Here is a 20,755-nt window from a genome sequence, read left to right as displayed (position 1 = left end):
GTGTGAGAGAAACATTGATCGGCTGCCTCCTGCATGGCTCCTACTAGGGATTGAGCTGCAACCTGGGCATGTGCCCTGACCAGGAATCTAACCTTGGACCTTTGAGTGCAAAGGGGCTGATGCCCAACCAACTGAGCCACACCAGCCAGGACAAGCCTTAGTCTTTTACTTGGCAAGCTTACCCCACCATGAAGCTGCTCCCTGTGAAGTATTTTTGGAAAGGACTTCCTCAATTACAAAATTATTAACTTGTTTAGTTACAAATAAAATGGCTTAGAGTTGAAATCACTTTTTTAAAAAATATTTTTAAAAATGTCTTAAATCTTAAAAATCTTTAAGGAAGTGAAATCTTTCTTTAAAATCAAAAGGAGCCCTGACCAGTTTCGCTCAGTGGATAGAGCGTCTGCCTGAGGACTGAAAGGTCCTGGGTTCAGTTCTGGTCAAGGGCATGTACATTGGTTTCAGACTTGATCCCCAGTAGGGGGGCATGCAGGAGGCAACTCATCAGTGTTTCTCTTGTGGATGTTTCTAACTCTATCCCTCTTACTTCCTCTCTGTAAAATCAATACAAATATATTTTAAAAAGAAAAGATAGAATTGGTCTGGCTGGTGTGGCTCAGCGGTTGAGCGTTGACCCATGGACCAAGAGGTCGCTGGTTCGATTCCTGGTTGGGGCACATGCCTTGGCTGTGGGCTCAATCCCCATTGAGGGGTGGGAGGGAATGCAGGAGGCAGCCGATCGATGATGTTTCTCTCTCACTGAAGTTTCTATTTCTCTCCTCTCCCTTCCTCTCTCTCTCAAAAGCAATAAAGGGAAATATTTTTTTTTAATTTTAAAAATATATTTTTATTGATTATTTTGCAGAGAGGAAGGGAGAGGGATAGAGAGTTAGAAACATCGATGAGAGCGAAACATCGATCAGCTGCCCCCTGCACACTCCCCACTGGGGTTGTGTCCGCAACCAAGGTACATGCCCTTGACCGGAATTGAACCTGGGACCCTTGAGTCCACAGGCCAACACTCTATCTACTGAGCCAAACTGGTTAGGGCAGGGGTGGGCAAACTTTTTGACTCGAGGGCCACAGTGGGTTCTTAAACTGGACCGGAGGGCCAGAACAAAAGCATGGATGGAGTGTTTGTGTGAACTAATATAAATTCAAAGTAAACATCATTACATAAAGGGGTATAGTCTTTTTTTTTTTTTAGTTTTATTCATTTCAAATGGGCCGGATCCGGCCCACGGGCCGTAGTTTGCCCATGGCTGGGTTAGGGCAAGGGAAATATTTTTTACAAAAATAAAAAAGAATTGGAATGTTTTAGGCACCCTATTTGAGATGTTTCTATTATGAGCCATGGAAGGTCAGAGGAAATTTATTTTGTCTTATCTCTAAGCCTCAGAAACTCTCATTTTTCATTTCAGACCCATCCAAATGTAGATAAAAAACTTTTCACCTCAGAATCTCTAATTGGCTTGAAGAATCCAGAGAAGTCGTTTCCAGTCAATAGTGACGTAGGGGTGCTAAAGTGGAGACTACAAACCACAGAGGAGTCCTTTATTCCACTGACAAGTAAGTGCTTCTGGCTAGTCCCACCAAGTTCGTCTGCATTGAGAACTAGAAATAGCCCTGGCTTACACTCTTCTCTCCATTGTTGTAACAAAATCCTTTTTGAGAAAATGACCTGCTGCACTGTGTTTTTTTAGTCATTAGCTTTATTTTTTTTAGTGGCTTTAATGTCAAAACTGTTATTTAAGTAGTTTACATTCAGATGTTTAAGGTCCACAGCTGTTAGCTTTGATTTGCCATCTGAACTTTTCTCTACCGTTTTTTAATGTCCTAGTATGCCTGCTCTGTTCTCTCCTCAGTTAATTGCTGGCCTTCCGAGAGTGGAAATGGCTGTGATGTCAACATAGAATACGAGCTACAAGAAGATAACTTAGAATTGAATGATGTGGTTATTACCATCCCACTCCCGTAAGTGGTGTCCCCCACATAATTATTTCCTATATTGGGCTTATAGAGCTAGTCTTTTGGAACTTGTTTTGGAAGCAACAGTTAGCTGGCTGGTCATTCTAAGATACTTGCTTCTTCATAAGACCAGTTGTGAAAGAAGCCAGATATAAAAAAGGCTGCATGCTATATGGCTTCATTTATATGACATTCTGAAAAGGTAATAAATACTCTTGGGACAGAAATCAGGGGGTAAAGAAGAAGGTGTTTGTTTTGTTTGTTTGTTTGTTTGTGTTTTTTAGAAGAAGGCATTTGCCTGCAAAGGGGCACAAGGAACTTTGGGGGATGATGGAAAGAAATGCTTTATGACTTGATTGTGACGGTGCTTACAAGGTTACAGACCTTTGTCACAATGCATTGAGCTGTACACTTTATTTTATTTGTGTTTTTTTTTTAATGTGGAACGCTTCACGAATTTGTGTCATCCTTGCGCAGGGCCATGCTAACCTCTGTGTTGTTCCAATTTCTAGTGTATGTGCTGCCGAAGCGAGCACTGAGCTGTACATTTTAAAAGGCGTGTGGAGCTGCTTACTTGAAAACCAAACCATGCAAATAGCCGGTTGCCGTGCTAGCGCTCTTTCAATTTGTTCAGGTTGTAATGAAGATTCCAGGATTAGCCACTGCGCGCTTTCTGTTTGGTTTTGTAACTCTTTTTTTTTTTTTTTTTTTAAATATATTTTTATTGATTTCAGAGAGGAAGGGAAAAGAAGGAAGAGATAGAAACATCAGTGATGAGAAGGAATCATTGATTGGCTGCAACCTACACACCCCCTACTGGGGATCGAGCCCACAACCCAGGCATGTACCCTGACCAGAATCGAACCCGGGACCCTTCAGTCCACAAACTGACGCTCTATCCACTGAGCCAGACCAGCCAGGGCTGTTTTGTAACTCTTAAAGAAATTTAGCCCTAACCTGTTTTGCTCAGTGGATAGAGCATCTGCCTGTGGACTCAAAGGTCCCAGGTTCGATTCCAGCCAAGGGCATGTACCTTGGTTGCGGGCACATCCCCAGTGGGGAGTGTGCAGGAGGCAGCTGATTGATGTTTCTCTCTCATCGATGTTTCTAACTCTCTATCCCTCTCCCTTCCTCTCTGTAAAAAAAAAAATCAATAAAATATATTTTAAAAAAAGAAAGAAAGAAATTTAGTCCTAAGACTGAATTTTTCTTTTTCATTTTGCTCTCTAAACTTCCAGCTAAAGATGAGAGTGTTTTCAAGGGAGCTATTGATTCTTACTCTAAAACCAAGTCTATGTTGATTTCAGTAAATTTCTTAACCGCTTTATTGAGGTCTGATTGACATGTAGATACACTACACATATTTAAATTGTATAGTTTATTAAGTTTTGACATGTATATACCTGTGAAACCATCACAACAGTTAAGCTAATGAAAATGTCCATCATCCCCAGAAGTTGTTCTTGTGCGCTTAAATGACCTACTGTAGGTTCATCTCCTCCCCGGCATGTCCAGTGAGTGTATACTCTTACTGCTTTACCAGTGAGTCCCAGCTCTGTCCTCTACCTCTCAGCCCCCTGCCCCCATGAGCACCCAGTAAATGTATTTTTAGTGCATCTTCACTGTTGTGTTGCTTTGTTATTGTTTTTTTTTGTTTTGTTTTGCTTTTTTTGCTTTGTTATTGTTGCAGAGAAAATGGTACTTAGTTTTGTTCCCTTTTTGATAATTCAGGCCTTTACATGGCGAGGTCTGGTTTTAGTCATTCTTATTTCCATTTTTAAAAATATGCTTTATTACCAGTATCTCCTTTAATTGGGTAACCATCTTATTCTTCACAGTTTGGTTATTCTTTCAGAACAATAGATGGCTGCCTTGAACGATTGTAGGTCTTGGGCATGGGTAACAGGTGTGGGATTTGTTTTGTTAGGACTTACTTTACTAGACTATTTTTAGTCCTCTCCATCTACCCTATAATTGTGGTTATGGTGGTTTCCTGTGTCTTAGCTCAAGTTTTCAATAGTCTCCAACAGAGACCCTTAAACAACATTTTACCCTATTGTCTAGAACTGATCCAGTTAGAAATCAGTATCGGAATTGGAACAGAGCAAAGAGAAGACCATATATACAACTGGGGCCATAAAATTGATAGGGAAGAGTTCATTGTGTTATATTACCCCTAAAGTTTTCTTTGTCTCTACTATTTACCCTGCCCCTAATACAAGCATTGACTGTCCCTAGTGAGTTAAAAGATGGTAAATTTAGAATGTGTAGGGGTAGGCGACGCTGCCTGTCAGCATGTGTGGGGATGCAAAGTACATTCTAACTAGTTCTTCTGCAGATTAGATAACTGTGTAGTCTTTCTCCCATCCATTCGAATGTTGTCAGGGGGTAACCGTCTTTCACTTAACAGCCAAAGTCCACTTACCGGATTGTAAATCAAATAAGTCACTGGCTTCAATTACAGTAAGTTTGGAAACATTCTAAAATATTTTGAAAACATTCTCTCAAAGGTTCACTCCATTCTAAACAACTACATATTGGTGTTTAAAGTTCCCCCCCACTATTACCAACCTGTTCTTTCCCCATTGTCACCTGTACAGAGAGCTGCCTTTATTAAAATTCCTTCTTGACACAGCAACAAACCATTGGTGCAGATTTGTTAGAAATACATCCCACTTCATACATTTGTCAGTGTCATCCCCTGTTAGCTTCAGATCTAGTCCACATGTTGCAGCAGCCCACAGGCATATTTGCCAATTACCTGTGGTTGCATATACCTGGATCTACAAAGGGAATGAACAAGAGCCTGGGTGCCAGGACTTTTGATTCTTGAAGTTATTAGGGAACCTAATTTTTTCTGGCACAAAATGGTCTTTTCACAACTGGTCTTATAAAAGTGGGTAGAATTTGAGGAGCATAATCAAATTTGGGACTGGTTTTCCTTGGCAGAGTTCTTCCAGCTCTGGACAACTAACTTGACATGGATGTTTCTCATGACAGCTCTGGTGTTGGCGCACCGGTTATTGGTGAGCTTGATGGCGAGTATCGACACGACAGTCGACGAAATACCTTGGAGTGGTGCCTACCAGTGATTGATGCCAAAAATAAGAGTGGCAGCCTTGAGTTCAGCATTGCTGGGCAGCCCAATGACTTCTTTCCTGTTCAAGTCTCCTTCATCTCCAAAAAAAATTACTGTAACATACAGGTACCCCATTTTACTGGAGAGCCTATATGGGGAAAGTGGTAAGACAGATGCCATATATGTAGCATGGCTTTGTGGTCAGAGCAGAACATCAGAAAAGCTGGTGTCCCCGGCCCATTCCATTGCTGACTCCTTGTATGACCTTGGCCAAATTTCTCATCTCCTTTACCTCAGTTTTCCTCTCTAGATCAGACAAAGTAAAGACATTGAATATAAATACATATTTAAAAATTATGGGTTGTGCAAGATTTATATCTCTTCGTTGCCTATTTTTTACATAATTCATATATTTTTATTTTTTATTTTATTTTTTTAAAATATATATTTTATTGATTTTTTACAGAGAGGAAGGGAGAGGGATAGAGAGTTAGAAACATCGATGAGAGAGAAACATCGATCAGCTGCCTCCTGCACACCCCCCACTGGGGATGGGCCTGCAACCAAGGTACATGCCCTTGACCGGAATCGAACCTGGGACCTTTTAAGTCCGCAGGCCAACGCTCTATCCATTGAGCCAAACCGGTTAGGGCTAATTCATATATTTTTAAATCTTTTTTTTTTAAGTATATTTTTATTGATTTCAGAGAGGAAGGCAAAGAGAGATAGAAACATCAGTGATGAGAGAGAATCATTGATTGGCTGCCTCCTGCATGCCCCACACTGGGGAATGAGCCCACAACCCCGAGCGTGTGTCCTGACTGGGAATTGAACTGTGACCTCCTGGTTCATAGGTCAATGCTCAATCACTGAGCCACGTCAGCTGGGCTTAAAATCTACTTTTCAAAACACCCAACATGATTTTATAATGCCTTTGTATTGTAATTTGGTTTGAACCCAAGGAATGAAAAAGTTTTTTTTTAGAAGACAAAATTACTAAAAGTGATTCTATAATACAAATGGATACAATTTTTGGATTTTTTATGTCACAACTTCCCTTTATTATCATGAGCCAGTTCTGTTGCAGATCTTGTCTTTTAGGTAGGCAAAGCAATAGAAATTTGTGAACTGTTCTTTTGAGTTGTTTTTAACTCATTGTTCCTCCATTTTTTGAATTTGCATTACAGGGACCCAGTTTATATTATCGTGTTCCCCTCTGACTCATTGATTTGCTTATTATTCTGGCACTATCTTATCTTCCCAGATGGTCTCTGTCTCTCCTGTAAGAGCTCAGGAAGTTATAATTTCCTCTGTTGGATGATTCCAAGAGCAGTTCCCTCTCCCCTCTCAGTTATTGGCATAAGTACCTCAGTATTGGGAGCACATTGTTGAACCCAAGACATTAGATAGAAATGGGTACATTTTCCTGTTTGGGACCATTTGAAGAGTAGGACAGAATAATAGGCCTCTCAAAACCTCATTAGAAAATATAAATCAACTAGAGGCCCAGTGCACAAAATTCATGCACGGGTGGAGTCCCTAGGCCTGACCAAGCAATCAGGGCCGATCGGGGCCAGGTCGATCAGGGCTGGGCTGGAGAGGAGGTGATGGTAGCTGGGCTGGACGCCAATGCTGTCATCGTTGGCGCCTCACCACTGCATGATCCTCCCCCCCCCTTCCCACGCTGTCGTGCCGCCACTGTGGATCAGGGCCTGCTGACAAGGGGGAGGGACGGGGCATGGGAGGTTGGCCGCTGGCCCCGAGGAGGGAGCTGGCCCTTGGTCCCCCCTGGGGAAGGGGCCACATCTGCCACCACCCACCCCTGGTTTCCCGTCCCAGCTCGGGGGCCAGCCCCGGGGGAGGGACCATGGGAGGTTGGCCAGCCGGGGGAGGTTGGCTGTGGGAGCGCATTGACGACCAGGGGGCAGCTCCTGCATTGAGTGTCTGCCCCCTGGTGGTCAGTGTGCATTGTAGTGACCGGCCATTCCGGTTGCTTAGGCTTTTATATATATATCTAGTTCAAGTATTATGTTGGTGCCATTATAGGCACCGTTGTTATAGGTAATTCATTAAACTAGGCATTTTTTATCACTAAAAAGAAAAGTCTATCTCATTTGGAAGATCCACCTATATCTAGAAAATAAGTATGATAGAGCCAGCTTAGTTAGATTTTGAAAGCAAATCAAAGAAATAATTTTGAAGAGTTACATTATTTCATTTGGGGTCAAATGTTAATTGAGCATCCTGATAGAATGTCTATGAACTTCATAGATTTTATGTGGCAGGGTCTGGGCAGTGGCCACTCTTGATTTCAGAGAGGAAGGGAGAGAGAGAGAGGTAGAAACATGAACGATGAGAGCGAGTCATTGATCGGCTGCCTCCTGCACAACCCCACTGGGGATCGAGCCCACATGTGCCCTGACTGGGAATCAGACTGTGACCTCCCGGTTCATAGGTGGACGCTCAACCCCTGAGCCGCGCCGGCCGGGCCAGGTTGAGCGTGCTGATGGGGAAGAGTGATGCTGTAAGCTGCAGATGTGAAGTGTGTTTCTTGGCACTTCTGAGTCACTTTTAGTACTGCTTGGAGGAAATGTGATCTGTTGTAACTGAGAATTCAGTTAGCACCTTGGAGACTCCTCTTCCTGCTTTACCTTACTCTTTGTTTGTTTTCCTAGGTAACCAAAGTGACCCAGGTGGATGGGAACAGCCCAGTAAGGTTTTCCACAGAGACCACTTTTCTGGTGGATAAGTATGAAATCCTGTAATACCAAGAAGAGGAAACCGAAAAGGAAAACTCTCAAATTAATAAAGAAGAAGCCAACAGTGGCTGAAGAATTTTTTTTTTCCAAATCTACAAGCCATTGGAGACCCTTTTTTTCTAGTATAATGCACGGTTCTCGGCGCTCAAGGACCCTCAACTCACCCTCAGTGTTTCATGTCACAGACACATTCTTTGGCAAAGAAATGACACAAACAGAAAGGGAAAGGCTGCTAATTTCTTTGGCAGATTTTACTGGCCAGCAGGAAAGCAAGCTCCAGAGAATGCCCCCTGTTCAACCAACACCATCTCTGCTGGGCCTAGGCTGCTCCTTCATTTTATCCCTAAGTATAGGTAGTTATGTTTCATACTTAGTTTTTTAAAAGTTTTCTCTGCAGAAAATTTTAATCTTTCATACTCCTTTTCTTTACCTTCAGTTTTTTTCTTTCTATACATTCAAGCACTGGGATCATCTGTATATAAGTGTTGTATTTATTGGGTACTCCTAGACCAAGTTGATCTAATCCAGTCTTGATTTTTAGACTATACAGGTGAATTGTTTAAGGTGTTTGGAGTTTAGAAGTTAAAAGATGAGGGTATCTCATGTTCTTTTTCTATATCCATTTATTCTTCCACTCCTTTGACAAGTTGTTTTCCTTTTAGGCTGGCCCCTGCAGTTTAGACAAGTGCTGTGACTATTAAAGACAGCTGAGAATCAGTTTCAAATGGCCTACCTAGCCCCACTAAAAGACGTCTGGGAGGAGAGTGATTGTGTCCAGCTCGGGGTTTCACACCCACAGGCAACATGTCTGCTTCGGGTGCTACCAAGGCTTTCCGTTCTCCCCATTTTGGGTACTTCAGCTAAAACATAATAGTTCATGGTCTTTGTAATCCATTCATATTCCTCCGATTCACCACCTCCTTCCTACTGGCTGTTGTCTGTGTCATCAGTCCTTTCTTTTCTAGCAGAGACAAGGTTATGATTTTGGAGGGGTGGGTTCAGTGAGTCCTTGTGCCAATTCCATTGGCCCTAAACTATCCAGGAGACTGCATTGCCACCAGGTTTGTAGCATTTCAAAAGGCAGCTGATTATACTGGCATGTGTTAGGTTGCTGGCATCTACTCCCACTATCTTCTGGCCTGCCCAGCCTTTTTTCACCAGCCTGTCTGTCCCTGTCTCTGAAATCCATCCATTTCCTCTTCCAAGTCTTTGCCAATGAGTGTCATCATGTAGTAGTTTTTTCTTAGCCTCATCTTATCCATTACTTTTTCAACTGAGAGGACTACACCAGCCAGCCCATCTGTGGCCTTTAGCTCAGTATCGCGCCCAGAAGGGTTGGTGTAGCTGCTGGGGGTGGCAGCCACAGGCGGGAGGAGGCAGGGGACTGGATGACTCTGCACTGTCCGCTGGTGGAGAGCACCACACCCACTCGGAGGCGAAGAGTGTGCTGTACTTGAAGCAAAGCAGTCACTCACCAATGGTCATGGATGGAGTTGTTTGCCAAAGAAACATCTGGCCTTTCCCTTTCCCCTGACCGCAGCAGGGAAGAACCTTATCTCCAGCTTGGTTTCCACCTGGGTTTTCTTGTTTGTGTGTTTTTTTTTTGTTTTTAGGAAAGGGCCTGGGACAAGAAATTTGTCATGTAGTTAAATAGGCAAATCTTATTAATCTAGTTTTGTTTGAGAGTTGCTTGTCCATATGATTTTTTTAAAGTCAAGTTTAGTTTTACAAAAACTTTTTCTGAAATTACTTTTGGGGTATTATTTAAAATGAGAGATGTTTTGTAACCCTGTAAAATACATAGGGAATATAACATTCCAGTGTACACAGAAAAGGCAAATTCTTTAATCAAATAAATAGTATTATAAAATGAATTTGTTAGACTCTTATGCTTTGGTGTCTGCTTGTGGATTCAGGATAATGTAATGGGATCTAAGATTAAAAATTAATGATGTATATATTTTTAAGAGGAATACTCTCCGAGAGTATTAATTGCCTTTTAATTTATTGTTGAAAGTATTACAGATGTCCCCTCCCCCCATTAACCCTCTCCACCTTGCACCCGCATCTCCTGCACTTGAGTTGCTTTTGAATGAATCTAATACTACTCATGGACTTTTGGTCTTAATTCTTTCGGCAGTTGTAGAATAAGGAAACTGAGGCTTCATCTGTAAAGATAAAGGTTCGTGATATGTGAAGCCTTCTCCTCCCCAGTAGACTGGTAAGAAGTAGCAGGGGTGAGAGGTGAACACCTTGGGCGGTGTTGATAATTCCCTCTGAAGAAGCTTCACTTATTTAACTTAAAAACGAACATCAGTACATTGGGAGGCAAATTATTCTAATGAACAGTAAGTGGAATGAAAAAGGTTTTATCTTAATGGTGAAAGCCAAGATTCTGAATTCTTTCCCCTTAGAAAGTATCTGGTCTAATGTTGCTGAAATGTGGCTTGGCTCTGAGATTGTAACTTTAACCCAATGAAACGAAGCATACCAAACCCATGCCATACCCTGCCTGGCAGTCAGTCCCTCCATGGCAGAAGCGCACTTTTTGGCCTCTTGTGAGGGAGACTGGCACAATAATTAGGTCTGAGCATTATGCTTAATGGAGGAGGCTTGTGGTCCCCCCCCCCCCCCCCCCCCCCCGGTTTAATTCCACAAAGAGGAGGTAAGGGGCACACCTCCATTGTGGTCAGGAGTTTCTTTTTAAATAGATCTGTTACTCAGTTGCTCACAGTAGTTTCAAACCCTAAATCTATTGGCTTGTGCATCTCATGGGAAACTTTGTCCTCCATTAATTTGAAATTGATTTCCAGGGTTGAGATAGAATAGAGTTTCTTAAAAGTCCACCTTTTGCAGGCCTCATTGGAGGAAGACAGGAGAAAATACAAAAAGCCCCCACCCAAAAGGTAATTACAGACATTGTTTCTAGTTAGAATATAATAAATTCCAACTAGGAGCAATGTCTGTAATTACCTACACAGACTTTTTCTAAGGTAGACAAGTGTTAACGATAACTAGTGATAACTCCACATGGGTCTCAGGGCCGCTGAGGAATAGAGCTTGTCTTACAGGCTGTAGAAGAAAGCAAACATTCAGAATCCACTCCCTTTAGTCTGCACCTCTTTCACTGCAACCCTTTCCCCTGCTCACTTTGGGGAATATATTTGCAGCTGTAGAGCTTTCAGTCTGGCAGGTCCACAAGGAGGCCGATTGCTACGCATTGCTCTCACCCAAGGGCAGACAGCATCTCTACAAGTGTCAGTTTCATTTACCCTGGGGAGTTAGTGATGTGGAGGCAAGCCTTTAGGGAAAAGACTACCTTTTTTAAAAATTGATTTATTTTTTTAGCGAGATAGTTTGTTGTTCCACTTATTCATTCACTAGAGGCCCAGCAGTCGTGTTAGGAGGCGCCCCACCTCCCACCGTGCTGGCCAGGACCCTAGCCTGCTGTTTGGTTGTCTGTCTGGTCATTTAGGTCATGACAGCCCCTGGCTTTTTATATATTAGGATTGGACATTGCTCCAACTAACTGAGCCACCCGGCCAGGGGAAGACTCCCTTTCTAAAGGAAGCTGTTGCCCCTCTCTCAAACACAAGAGATAAGCAACCAGACAGTTTTTAGAATCTTGGGTTACTTCTACTACCCCCACCTAAAAGGAAATTTTTGGCCTTGCTTTTCCTACACAGGGGCTACATGGTTATTGAGGGCTTAGTCCGTTCTGGAAAGCTTCCATAGGTGCAGTGCGATAAGACTGATTACCAAAGAGGGGCTGTTTGAAAAAGGCATTCCCAATTCCAGACAATGAGGGAAATGGAAATAGCTCTTGTTCCCCATTCTTTTTCCCAAATGAATGCTTGTTAGGAAGGTCCTAACTTACAGGAGCCACGGAGGTAGGCAAGACCAGTTTCTGTCAGACCCAAATTTCCCACCCTGCTTGGATGTAGCTTCAGGATGAAGTGGGCTGTGTAATTCCGAGGACAAGCTGAGTAGAGAGCTCCTTGCAGCTGCTGAAAAGGTTTGACTTTTCCCCCAACTTGGATGTGGTGAGGGATTACTGGGCATCACACCTTCTCTAATGATACCTGAGTTCAGGATCCAGAGGCCAGAAAAGACCTTTTGGGTAGGGTGTGTACTAGTATCTCCAGGGGTTACTTGCTGTGATGAGCAATCCACTGTTCGGGCTGGAAGGTGAACCATCTGAGAGGAGGGACAGGGTGGGCCATGTGCCAAGCCACTGCTGAGTGAGGAGGGCCTAAAAAACCCTCTCCCTCCACACTCAGCGTGGCCCCGCCCCCGCCTCCACTTAGGAAAGTCTGAAGCATGCTTGGAAAGTTTTCTGTTTTTCTCTCTTCCTCCCCCTCTGCGAAGCTCCCAGCTGCTCGACCTCTTGCATAACTGAGAGCACTGAGGTTTGATGCACTCCAGATGTGGGGAAGGGTGGGGTGGCCTGTGAGGCGTGGGCCTGAGTCCCCTGAGTGCTCTAACTGTGGGAACTTAGGGCCCTGACAGCAGGAACTGGGACACACTGCACAGCCTTCAGTAGGGGGCCCTGGGCCGGGAGGATAGAGAAAAGCTGATGCTGTTTTAACTCCCTGCCTCAGCACCAGTTGCCTCTGTGGCAGGCGTGATGATTCCGAGATTCCTCCCCACCAAGACTTTCAAGAAGAGCTGGACACTGTGACTTACACGCAAAGCCTCTGAGGTTCCCAGTCTGAGCTCCTCCCTGCAAATGCTGGGTCTTGGCACATAGGACACACAGTTTTTTTTTTTTTTTTTATTAAGGTATTACAAATGTGTCCTCATCCCCCCCATTAACCCCTAACCTCCCCCCCCCCGTCCCCCCAGGACACACAGTTTTGGTTTTTCTTTTTCTCTGACTAGAAGAGTCTGAAAGAGTCTGAAAGTACTCTAGAGTCTGTTATGATCTGTCTCATGTAAGGTGGCCAGAGTCAAAATACTCTCATGAAGCTCCAACATGAAGAGGAATTGGAAGGGGCTCCCCCCGCATCCTAGGGGTGAGCTCTGGCCTCCTGTGTGGGGCCCCTGCTAAAGCTGGCCCTGCCAATGAGTGACCCGAGGTTCCTGCAGGTCAGCCTCCCCTCTGCTCCTGGGTTAGGCAGAGAGGGCACAGACTAAAGCCCATCCCAAAAAAGACAAGTTACGTTCTGCTCCACCCAGCTGCCATTGCTGCCGGCCTTGGGTCTTTCTGCTCCCTCCTGCAGCGTGGGAGAGTCTCAGGGGTCCCTCTGGTGCTGTTAAAGGGGTTCAGTCGAGCTGAGTTCAGCTCCCCAGGGCCTCCCAGTCAGCCTCTTGGGGCAGGAGCTGGCCTTGCCAGGTAAGGATCCACTGTCAGTGTTGGGTTTCGGGGTGGGGGTTGAAGAATGACTTCAGGCTGTTTCTAGGCTACTCTTAGGTGCTTAGACCCCCCTTTTCTCCCTTATTTTCTCCCCTGCTCCTACAGAAACCCAAACTGCTCTGGGATAGCACGCGCAACTGTATTCTACAGCTTGTCTGCCGATTGTCCCCGGGAGGTTGGGGTGGGGGGGGCAACATGAAGCTTGTGTTTTACAGCCTACGTGGCCCTTGCACATGTTTCTTGTGCCGATCTCCAGAGAAACCGTGAAGCCTGATGCGCAGGGTTATCGACCCCACCTACAGCTCTTCACGGTGGGACTTGGAAGAGGGTGAGGATAAGGGGTGACAGGGTCCCCGCAGCAAATGTTCTGGAGAGGGTGCGGAGTACGCTGAAGGGCCGGGACCGGGAGGTTCCCTGGGAGCCCATGGAGATCCAGGCATCTAAGGTTAAAACGGGGAAAGGTGGAGGGGGGCGGGGGAGAGAGAAACTGTCAAAAACACCCTCAGAAGAGCCTTGAAGCCTAGGGTTGGAGAGTGGTCAGAGGGGTGGGGAGGGGAGGGAAGGGTGCGGGGTGGTGGAGAGCCCAGCTGCAGAAAGGAACAAAGCGGTCGCTGTGCAGGCGAGGGTGGGGGTGCTGCTGTGGGAAAGGGGGGGTGGACCTTGGGCTCCGGACCCACAAGGGCGTCTTCTCCCGCTGGCCTAGCCGACCGGACGCGGGCCGGGGGCCGGGGGCGGGGACTAGCCGGAGGGGCGGGGCCGCTCCTTCTCCACCTACTCAGCGGGCTCCCGGGGAAAAGCAACAGCGTCCGGTCTGGGGCCGCGCGGCCTGGCCAGACCCGGGGCCGGCGCGCCCTCTCCTCGAGGTAAGGACACCCTCTCCCCCTACGCCCGCGGGTTCCGCGTGCTGCGCGGGCCCAGGCCTGGCGGAGCCCACAGATAAGCTCTGGGCTGGGGGGCCCGGAAGAAGCCCACGGGGGGGAGGCAGGGGACTGCGTGGGGCGAAGGGGCTCTGTGGGGAGTGGGCTCTGCCCCCCGCCCGCGCCGCCGCCAGGGGGAGCCCTAGCGCTCTGCCCCAGGAGGGGCGCTGGACCCACCCCGTCCAGACGAGCCGACGACACTCGGGTCCCTTCAGTCTGAGCCCCGCCGCCACCCCGCTGTTGCCCACGGCAGGACTGAGAGCCCTGCACCGGGAGGGGGCCCCCTGGGGCATCTCCGCTCCCATTCCGGTCGGGCCGCCCCGAGGGACCAGGAGGGGATGCGAGGCCGCTCGGACGGAGGCTGGGGGTCCGGGAGGGACTCCTGGGTGGACTCAGGACATGGGGAGCACGTCTGGGACCTCCCGGCCCCCCCGAGGCCCCGCGTTCTTTGGCGTCCGGGAGGCGGGACGGGGCACCGGGAGAGCCCCAGCGCCTGGCTACGCGCGGCCCGGATCCTGTCCCCGCGGGGTTCCCGCTCCGAGGAGGGTCAGGGCCTTCCGCCCGGCGGGGGCGAGCGGGGACCCGGGCGCCGGGCGCGGCTGCCTTCGGGTCCGTTAGCTCAGCGGTGCCGACGCTGCCCGAGGCTGAGTCATCGCGGCGGCCACACAGGCGGCTCCCACACGTCAGAGGTCCGCCCGCGCCCCGCGCCGGCACCCACGCGCGCCCGGTCTCTCTCGGCCCGGGCCGCGTGGAGCCCCCTGCACCCCGCGCCCACGCAGTCCCCGCGGCCCTCGGACACGCGCGCCCCTCCCTGCAGCTGCTCCGCGGGGCGCGGGGGGGTCTGGGCCGCGTGTCCCCCGCGCGCAAACAAGCGGCGCCTTCTCCTCGCTCCGCAGAGAAAGGCCGCTTGTCCCGGGCGGGCGGCGCCCAACACTGCGGCCTTGTCCCACCTGGCGGCCCCCGCCCGGGACGTGGGAGAGGGCGCTTGCCCGCCCGCCCGCCCGCCCGCGGCAATGAGGCCGGGGCCCCGCCTGCTGGCGCCTCCCCACGGCGGGGACCCCTGGCCGCCGCGGCCTCTGCCTTCCAGCCCCCGCGCCCCTCCCCGCGGTCCCCTCGGTGCTTCGGCCGCGGCCCAGACCCTCGGGGACCCCTCCCGCTCAGTCTCCCCACCTCCTGCCCCCCTCGCGCGCTCCTGTCCCGCTTTCCCTCCACGCACCTTCCCGCCCCGGGCTCCCAGCCTCAGTTTCCTCCTTTCCCTCGCCCTCCTCGGGGCGGCGGCGGCGCACGGGCCGGGAGGCTGGGGACCGGGCCGGGCGCGGAGCCTGTGGGGCCCGGAGGCGGCAGTGGCCCGGCCAGAGCGGCACCTGCTGGCGCCCGGCCTCGCCCACGGGGGTCACTCGCGGACGCCCAGCCTCTGCGCCCCGCGCCCCGCCCTCCCCGCCCGCCCGGAGCCCCCGCCGCTGGGGCTTTTTGGCCGCGAGGAGAGGCGGGGTTTCCCCGAAAGGCCCGGAGGCTCGGGGGCGGGGCGGGTGGGTGTACCGCCGGGTCCGGACGGCCCGTCGGAGGGAGGCCGGTCGGCCCCCCGGGCCCCGGGGTGCGGTCCGGGGGCCCCCAGGTGGCGGCTCCCCGCCCTCGTCAAAGCCCCGCCTGCCGAGCTCGGATGCGTGGGCCCTGGGGTACCTTTCCTCCCTCCGCACCTGACCAGGTGTCCCGCCGGCCACAGCCGCGCACCCCCATGCGCCCATCTTCCCTGTGCGCCTCTCTCCCTACCGCTCCCTCTCCTCTCCTCTCCTCTCCTCTCCTCTCCTCTCCTCTCCTCTCCTCTCCTCTCTCCTCCCCTCCCCTCCCCTCCCCTCCCCTCCCCTCCCCTCCCCTCCCCTCCCCTCCCCTCCCCTCCCCTCCCCTCCCCTCCCCTCCCCTCCCCTCCCCTCCCCTCCCCTCCCCTCCCCTCCCCTCCCCTCCCCTCCCCTCCCCTCCCCTCCCCTCCCCTCATTCCCTTCTCTTCTCGCCTCGCCCTGGTTCCCTCAGCCTCACCCCTTCACAATCTTTATCTTCACTTGAAAAGAAATTTAAATCTATTTTTATTGATTTCAGAGAGGAAGGGAGAGGGAGAGAGAGAGAGAAACATCCATGATGAGAGAGAATCATGGGTCGGCTGCCTCCTGCACGAAGAGCAAGCCTGGAACCCGGGCACATGGGCTCGAACCCGGGACCGTTCCGTTCGCAGGCTTAGACATCACTGAGCCAAACCGCTAGGGCGTTCACTTGAGAATTTTTGGTTTAAATAAGCGAACATACCCACAGCCGCCTCGCAAGGTAATAGTGACACGTTGGACGGATGAAGAAACCGAGGCGCACAGAGGTGAAGGGACTTGTGCAAGGTCATGAAACACAGGAATAACTTTATATTTGTATGTTGTTTATAGTGCTCTGCACCTCACAGCGTCTCATTTGATAAAAACCTGAATCTCCAGACAGTCTTTTTCTAAACTAACAGTTTTATGGAGGTGTGATGTATATACCATAAGATTCACTTAATTTAAGTGCACATTCGATTATTTTTAGTATATTTACAGAGTTGCACAGCCATCATCACGATTTAATTTTAGAGTATTCCTATTGGGCAAGAAAGAAATCTTGTGTCCATTTATTTATTAGTCCCTCCCCATTCTAGGCAAGCACTAAATCCCTACCTTTTTAAAAATCATTATTCCAGTTTTATAGAGAATGACCTGACAGAGACAAGTTAAGTAACTTGTCCAAGATCTCACAGCTAATAAATGATAAAGAACAGGATTAGCCCGGCCGGCGTGGCTCAGTGGTTGAGCATCGACCTATGAACCAGGAGGTCAGGGTTCAATTCCCAGTCAGGGCACATGCCCAAGTTTCGGGCTGGATCCCCAGTGTGGGGCGTGCAGGAGGCAGCCGATCCATGATTCTCTCTCATCAATGAGGTTTCTATCTCTCTCTCTCCCTCTCCCTTCCTCTCTGAAATCAATAAAAAATAAATATACACATATATAAAAGAACAGGGTTAGATGCTAAATGATGTGCCTTTCCCTCACCTTAATGTTTTGTTTTCCTTACCCCTGCTTTTAGAGAAATTACCCATTCTCAACCCATGGTCTCTTGCCTCTCCTCCCGCCCAGAATGCCGACGGGTTTCCCTGAGTTGAGAGTAACAGTATGGCACCCTCCGTCCCTGGAAAGTGTTTCCTGTCACCAGATGCTCTGGGAGGTGCCATGCCAAGTTGGCCTTGGTGCAGGTTAATGGCCTTTGCCTTCCCTCTCCCCAGGCAGACTTGGGGTGGGCCCAGGCGCTGTTCTGGCCTGGCCTCTCTTCCCCCAGCTGGGGTGGAGATGGTGGCCGAGATGACACCTGGCAGGTGGAGGCTGGGAGGGTGAAATTGGTAACTGCCCTCGGGCCCACTGCCGGGGCAGACCCTCCCTGGAGTGTGGCTCCTGCCCCGACTGACTTCTCTCGGCACCCGGAGAAGCTGGCAGAGAGTGGAGGGGATCCCGTCGGCAGCCATGTTCTCCTCAGCTTCCCAGGACATGTCAGCAGCAAACACGTCCTTCCATCAGCAAGCTGGTCGAGGGACGGGCACTGGGGCGCACATTAGTCCCCAGAGGTGCTCCTTCCTGTTCTCAGGTACCAGACATGTGACCAGAGAGGAAGAGAGGGTGGGCTCTGGAGGCTCGGGCTCTGGGTCTATTTCCCGCCTGGCCCTAAGGACCTACGCTTCCTACGGCACCAACTCATTTCCGGCCCCGAGTCCTGTATTCCCAGTATTAGTCACCACTGAGGTGTCTGTGTGCTTTTCTGATTCCGCTGGGGGAGATTGCTTTCTGGAGAAGAGGGTGCAGGAGTTGAGACTTACAGAGATAGAAAGAATGGTTGAGTTTTCCTTTTTCTTTTTTTCTTCTAAAGATATCTTTCTTGATTTTAGAAAGGAAGGGAGAGGGAGAGAGAGAGAGATAGAAACATCATTGACGAGAGAGAATCACTGATCAGCTGCCTCCTGCACGCCCCACACTGGGGATCAAGCCCACAACCGGGCCTGTGCCCTGACTGAACCGTGACCTCCTGGTTCATAGGTCAACGCTCAATCACTGAGCCACACCGGCCGGGTGAGTTTCCCCAGCAAATATTTATTAACGTTCTGGTTGAATTTTCTTGTTTCCTTTAAGAAAAGATCCTGGCCTTCGCCGGTAGCTCAGCTGGTTAGAAGGTTGTCCAGATACTTGAGGTTTCAGGTTCAATCCCAGGTCAGCACATACAAGAATCAACCAATGACTGCATAAGTGGGACAGCAAATCTCAATTTCTCTCTCTCTCTCTCTCTCTCTCTCTCTCTCTCTCTCTCTCTCTCTCCCTCTCTCTCTTTCCTTCCCTCCTTCCCTCCCTCCCTCCCTCTCTCTCTCTCTCTTTATTTCTCTCTCTTCCTTCCTCTCCCTCAAATCAATAAATAAAGGTTAAAAAAAAAGAAAAAGAAAGAGAAAAGATCCTAATGAGGCCACCTGGGAAAAGAGACAAAAGGAGGAGAAAGGGGGGAGCTCCTCGCTCAGCCCTGCTGCCCACCTGGTGCCCTCTGGCTGCCAGTGTCCTGGGAGGGGCTCCTTGGGTTCCCCTGCTCCCACTCAGGTAGATTTTCCCACTCTGCTTCCGCTCCGGTGTCTGAGGGTCCTCAGCGGCCACAACCTGGTGCTGGGTGTCCGCGGTAGGGAAGCACAGAAATGCAGGCTGGGCCTTCTAGGGCTCTCTGTGGTTCTGGGGGCAAGGGCCAGGCCTGGTGTGGGGCGGGAGCCCTGCTGTGGCTGGAGATACATTGCCCCCCCCCCCGCCCCCCCCGCGTCTCCTGCAGCATCAGGAGCTGGGAGTGAAGATGGCAGTGCCGCCCGCCACAGAGCCCGCCACAGAGCCTGCCCCTTCCCCTTTCCTGCCCTGCCTCCACCTCACCTGCTGTCTGCTGTGTCCCCAGGATCTCGAGAGATCAAGACCATGGACACGCTCACCAGAAACCAGGTGGGCCCTGGATGCAAGACCCCAGCAATGGTGCAGGTGAGCTGGGTCGGCCCTGGGGCAAGAGGGCTGTTGTTGAAGATGAGTTCGGCTCCTCTGTCCACCCGTGGTCCCAGCCCAAGAATGAGAACAGCAGTTCCTCTCTTGCTTCCCACGCCCAGAGCCTGTCAACAGCCAAGTCTTTATCTGAACCGGGTTAATGGGTTTACCCAGAAAATACCCTTTGAAAGCCAGGAAGGGTTTTCAGTTGGACTCTGAGCTGTATTTCCCTCCTTAATCCCGCCTCTGCCCTCTCATGATTTAGTTTAACAGAGACAAGCACTGGCCAAGTGGATTGCCACAGACAAGTCTGTGAACTTACCTTTTTTTTTTCTGTTAATCCTCACCCAAGGATATTTTTCCATTGTTCTTTTAGAGAGAGTGAAAGAGAGAGGGAGAGACAGAGAGAAACATCGATGTGAGAGAAACACATCAATTGGTTGCCTCCTGCATGCACCCTGACCAGGGCCAGAGCTGGGGAGGAGACTGCAACCAAGGTATGTACCCTTGATCAGAATCGAACCCAGGACCCTTTGGTCCTCAGGCTGATGCTCTATCCACTGAGGCAGGGCATGCCGGACAAGCCCTGATTGGCCCTCCTCTCCAGTACCCCCTCCTCTCACCCAGGGCCTCCCCACTCCCCTTACTTTCTCCGTGTTTCTGTCTTAATAGACAAAAGGGGCAGTTAAGCCAAGACTTGAGATAAATCTGGTGGGACGAGCTAGTGGCCTAGATTCAGATCTAATGACACTATGGTGGAATAGTGCTCTGTGCAAGATTGTGTGCTAACCCTCTCCCCACCTCAGAGTCCTTTGGAGAGAGTGAGGCCAGCGAGGGTGCTGGAGGGAGTGCGGCTGGGCGCTGAGGTCTGGCCAGGGGTCTCACCTCCCGCCCGCCCTGCCCGCAGAAAGGCCCCTTGGACCTGATTGAGACGGGCAAAGGGCTGAAGGTGCAGACGGACAAGCCCCACCTAGTGAGCCTGGGCAGCGGGCGGCTCAGCACAGCGATCACCCTGGTGCCGCTGGAGGAAGGTAAGTCAGGCCCCTCTGTCCGTACATCCCTGCCCTGGGGCCCAGGCATGTGCTGGAGCCCTTCTGCTATCTGCTGGCAGTGGTCAGCTCCCCCAAATGGGAGGCGGTGCCACCCCCCAGTTTGCTTCTGGCGTCTGCCTCCCGACGGCCTGCCCCCTCTGGTTGATAACCTGGCTCCATGACAAGGATTAGAGATCCTTTAGACACAAGGAGGAGCGCGCTGAAACAGGAGAGCACAGTGCTCTTGGCAACCGGGATGGCCCAGGAGCGAGGGGCCCGCGCCCGGGCGGTGCCTGGCATGGGAGCAGGCACCAGTGCAGAAGGGAGAGATGGACGTAGGGGCAGAGCTCCCATGCAAGATAAGGCCCTGGCACAGCCCTGCACATCTCGGCGTCCTCTTCCCTCCTGGTTGCACTGGTTGCCTGGGTGATGCGACATTCCCCACATTCTGCGAATACCAGGCCTGGGGGCTCTGCCAGGGGAGGGTCTGCGCAGGCAGAAGCAGTGAGGGGAGAGGCCGCACTGGAGAGAGAGGGAGTGAGGGAGGGCAAGGGCTGCAGGTGGCAGAAGGAGGGAGAGAAGGAG

The 20,755-nt window shown here is 50.3% G+C and overlaps 2 protein-coding genes and 1 non-coding gene across 11 annotated transcripts in view; 2 read left to right on the top strand and 1 right to left on the bottom strand.

The window, feature by feature from the left end:
- The window catches only part of ARCN1 (archain 1), a 31,684-nt gene extending 22,004 nt beyond the window's left edge, over positions 1-9,680 (top strand). For both annotated transcript variants that reach the window (XM_036324107.1, XM_036324108.1), the window contains 4 exons: positions 1,422-1,569; positions 1,866-1,974; positions 4,969-5,173; positions 7,723-9,680. In XM_036324107.1, the coding sequence (XP_036180000.1) occupies positions 1,422-1,569; positions 1,866-1,974; positions 4,969-5,173; positions 7,723-7,812 (552 nt within the window). In that variant the 3' untranslated portion in view covers positions 7,813-9,680. The remainder of the gene's footprint in view (positions 1-1,421; positions 1,570-1,865; positions 1,975-4,968; positions 5,174-7,722) is intronic.
- On the bottom strand, positions 2,403-2,504 carry LOC118665538. The gene has a single exon (XR_004970652.1). It is a non-coding gene; the product is annotated as a U6 spliceosomal RNA (small nuclear RNA).
- Positions 9,681-13,930: 4,250 nt separating the features above from the next.
- The window catches only part of PHLDB1 (pleckstrin homology like domain family B member 1), a 51,186-nt gene continuing 44,361 nt past the window's right edge, over positions 13,931-20,755 (top strand). For 6 of the 8 annotated variants that reach the window (XM_036324099.1, XM_036324102.1, XM_036324103.1 and 3 more), the window contains exons 1-3: positions 13,946-14,025; positions 19,060-19,139; positions 20,047-20,170. In XM_036324099.1, the coding sequence (XP_036179992.1) occupies positions 19,080-19,139; positions 20,047-20,170 (184 nt within the window). In that variant the 5' untranslated portion in view covers positions 13,946-14,025; positions 19,060-19,079. Of the gene's footprint in view, positions 14,026-18,942; positions 19,140-20,046; positions 20,171-20,755 lie in introns of all 8 variants that reach the window. The other 2 variants (XM_036324098.1, XM_036324105.1) reach the window with 2 other exon arrangements.

Source organism: Myotis myotis, unplaced genomic scaffold (assembly GCF_014108235.1).
Source record: "Myotis myotis isolate mMyoMyo1 unplaced genomic scaffold, mMyoMyo1.p scaffold_m19_p_10, whole genome shotgun sequence".
Classification (NCBI taxonomy): domain Eukaryota; kingdom Metazoa; phylum Chordata; class Mammalia; order Chiroptera; family Vespertilionidae; genus Myotis; species Myotis myotis.
The sequence above is the reverse complement of the archived record's forward strand: the minus strand, read 5'-3'. Positions and strand labels throughout refer to the sequence as shown.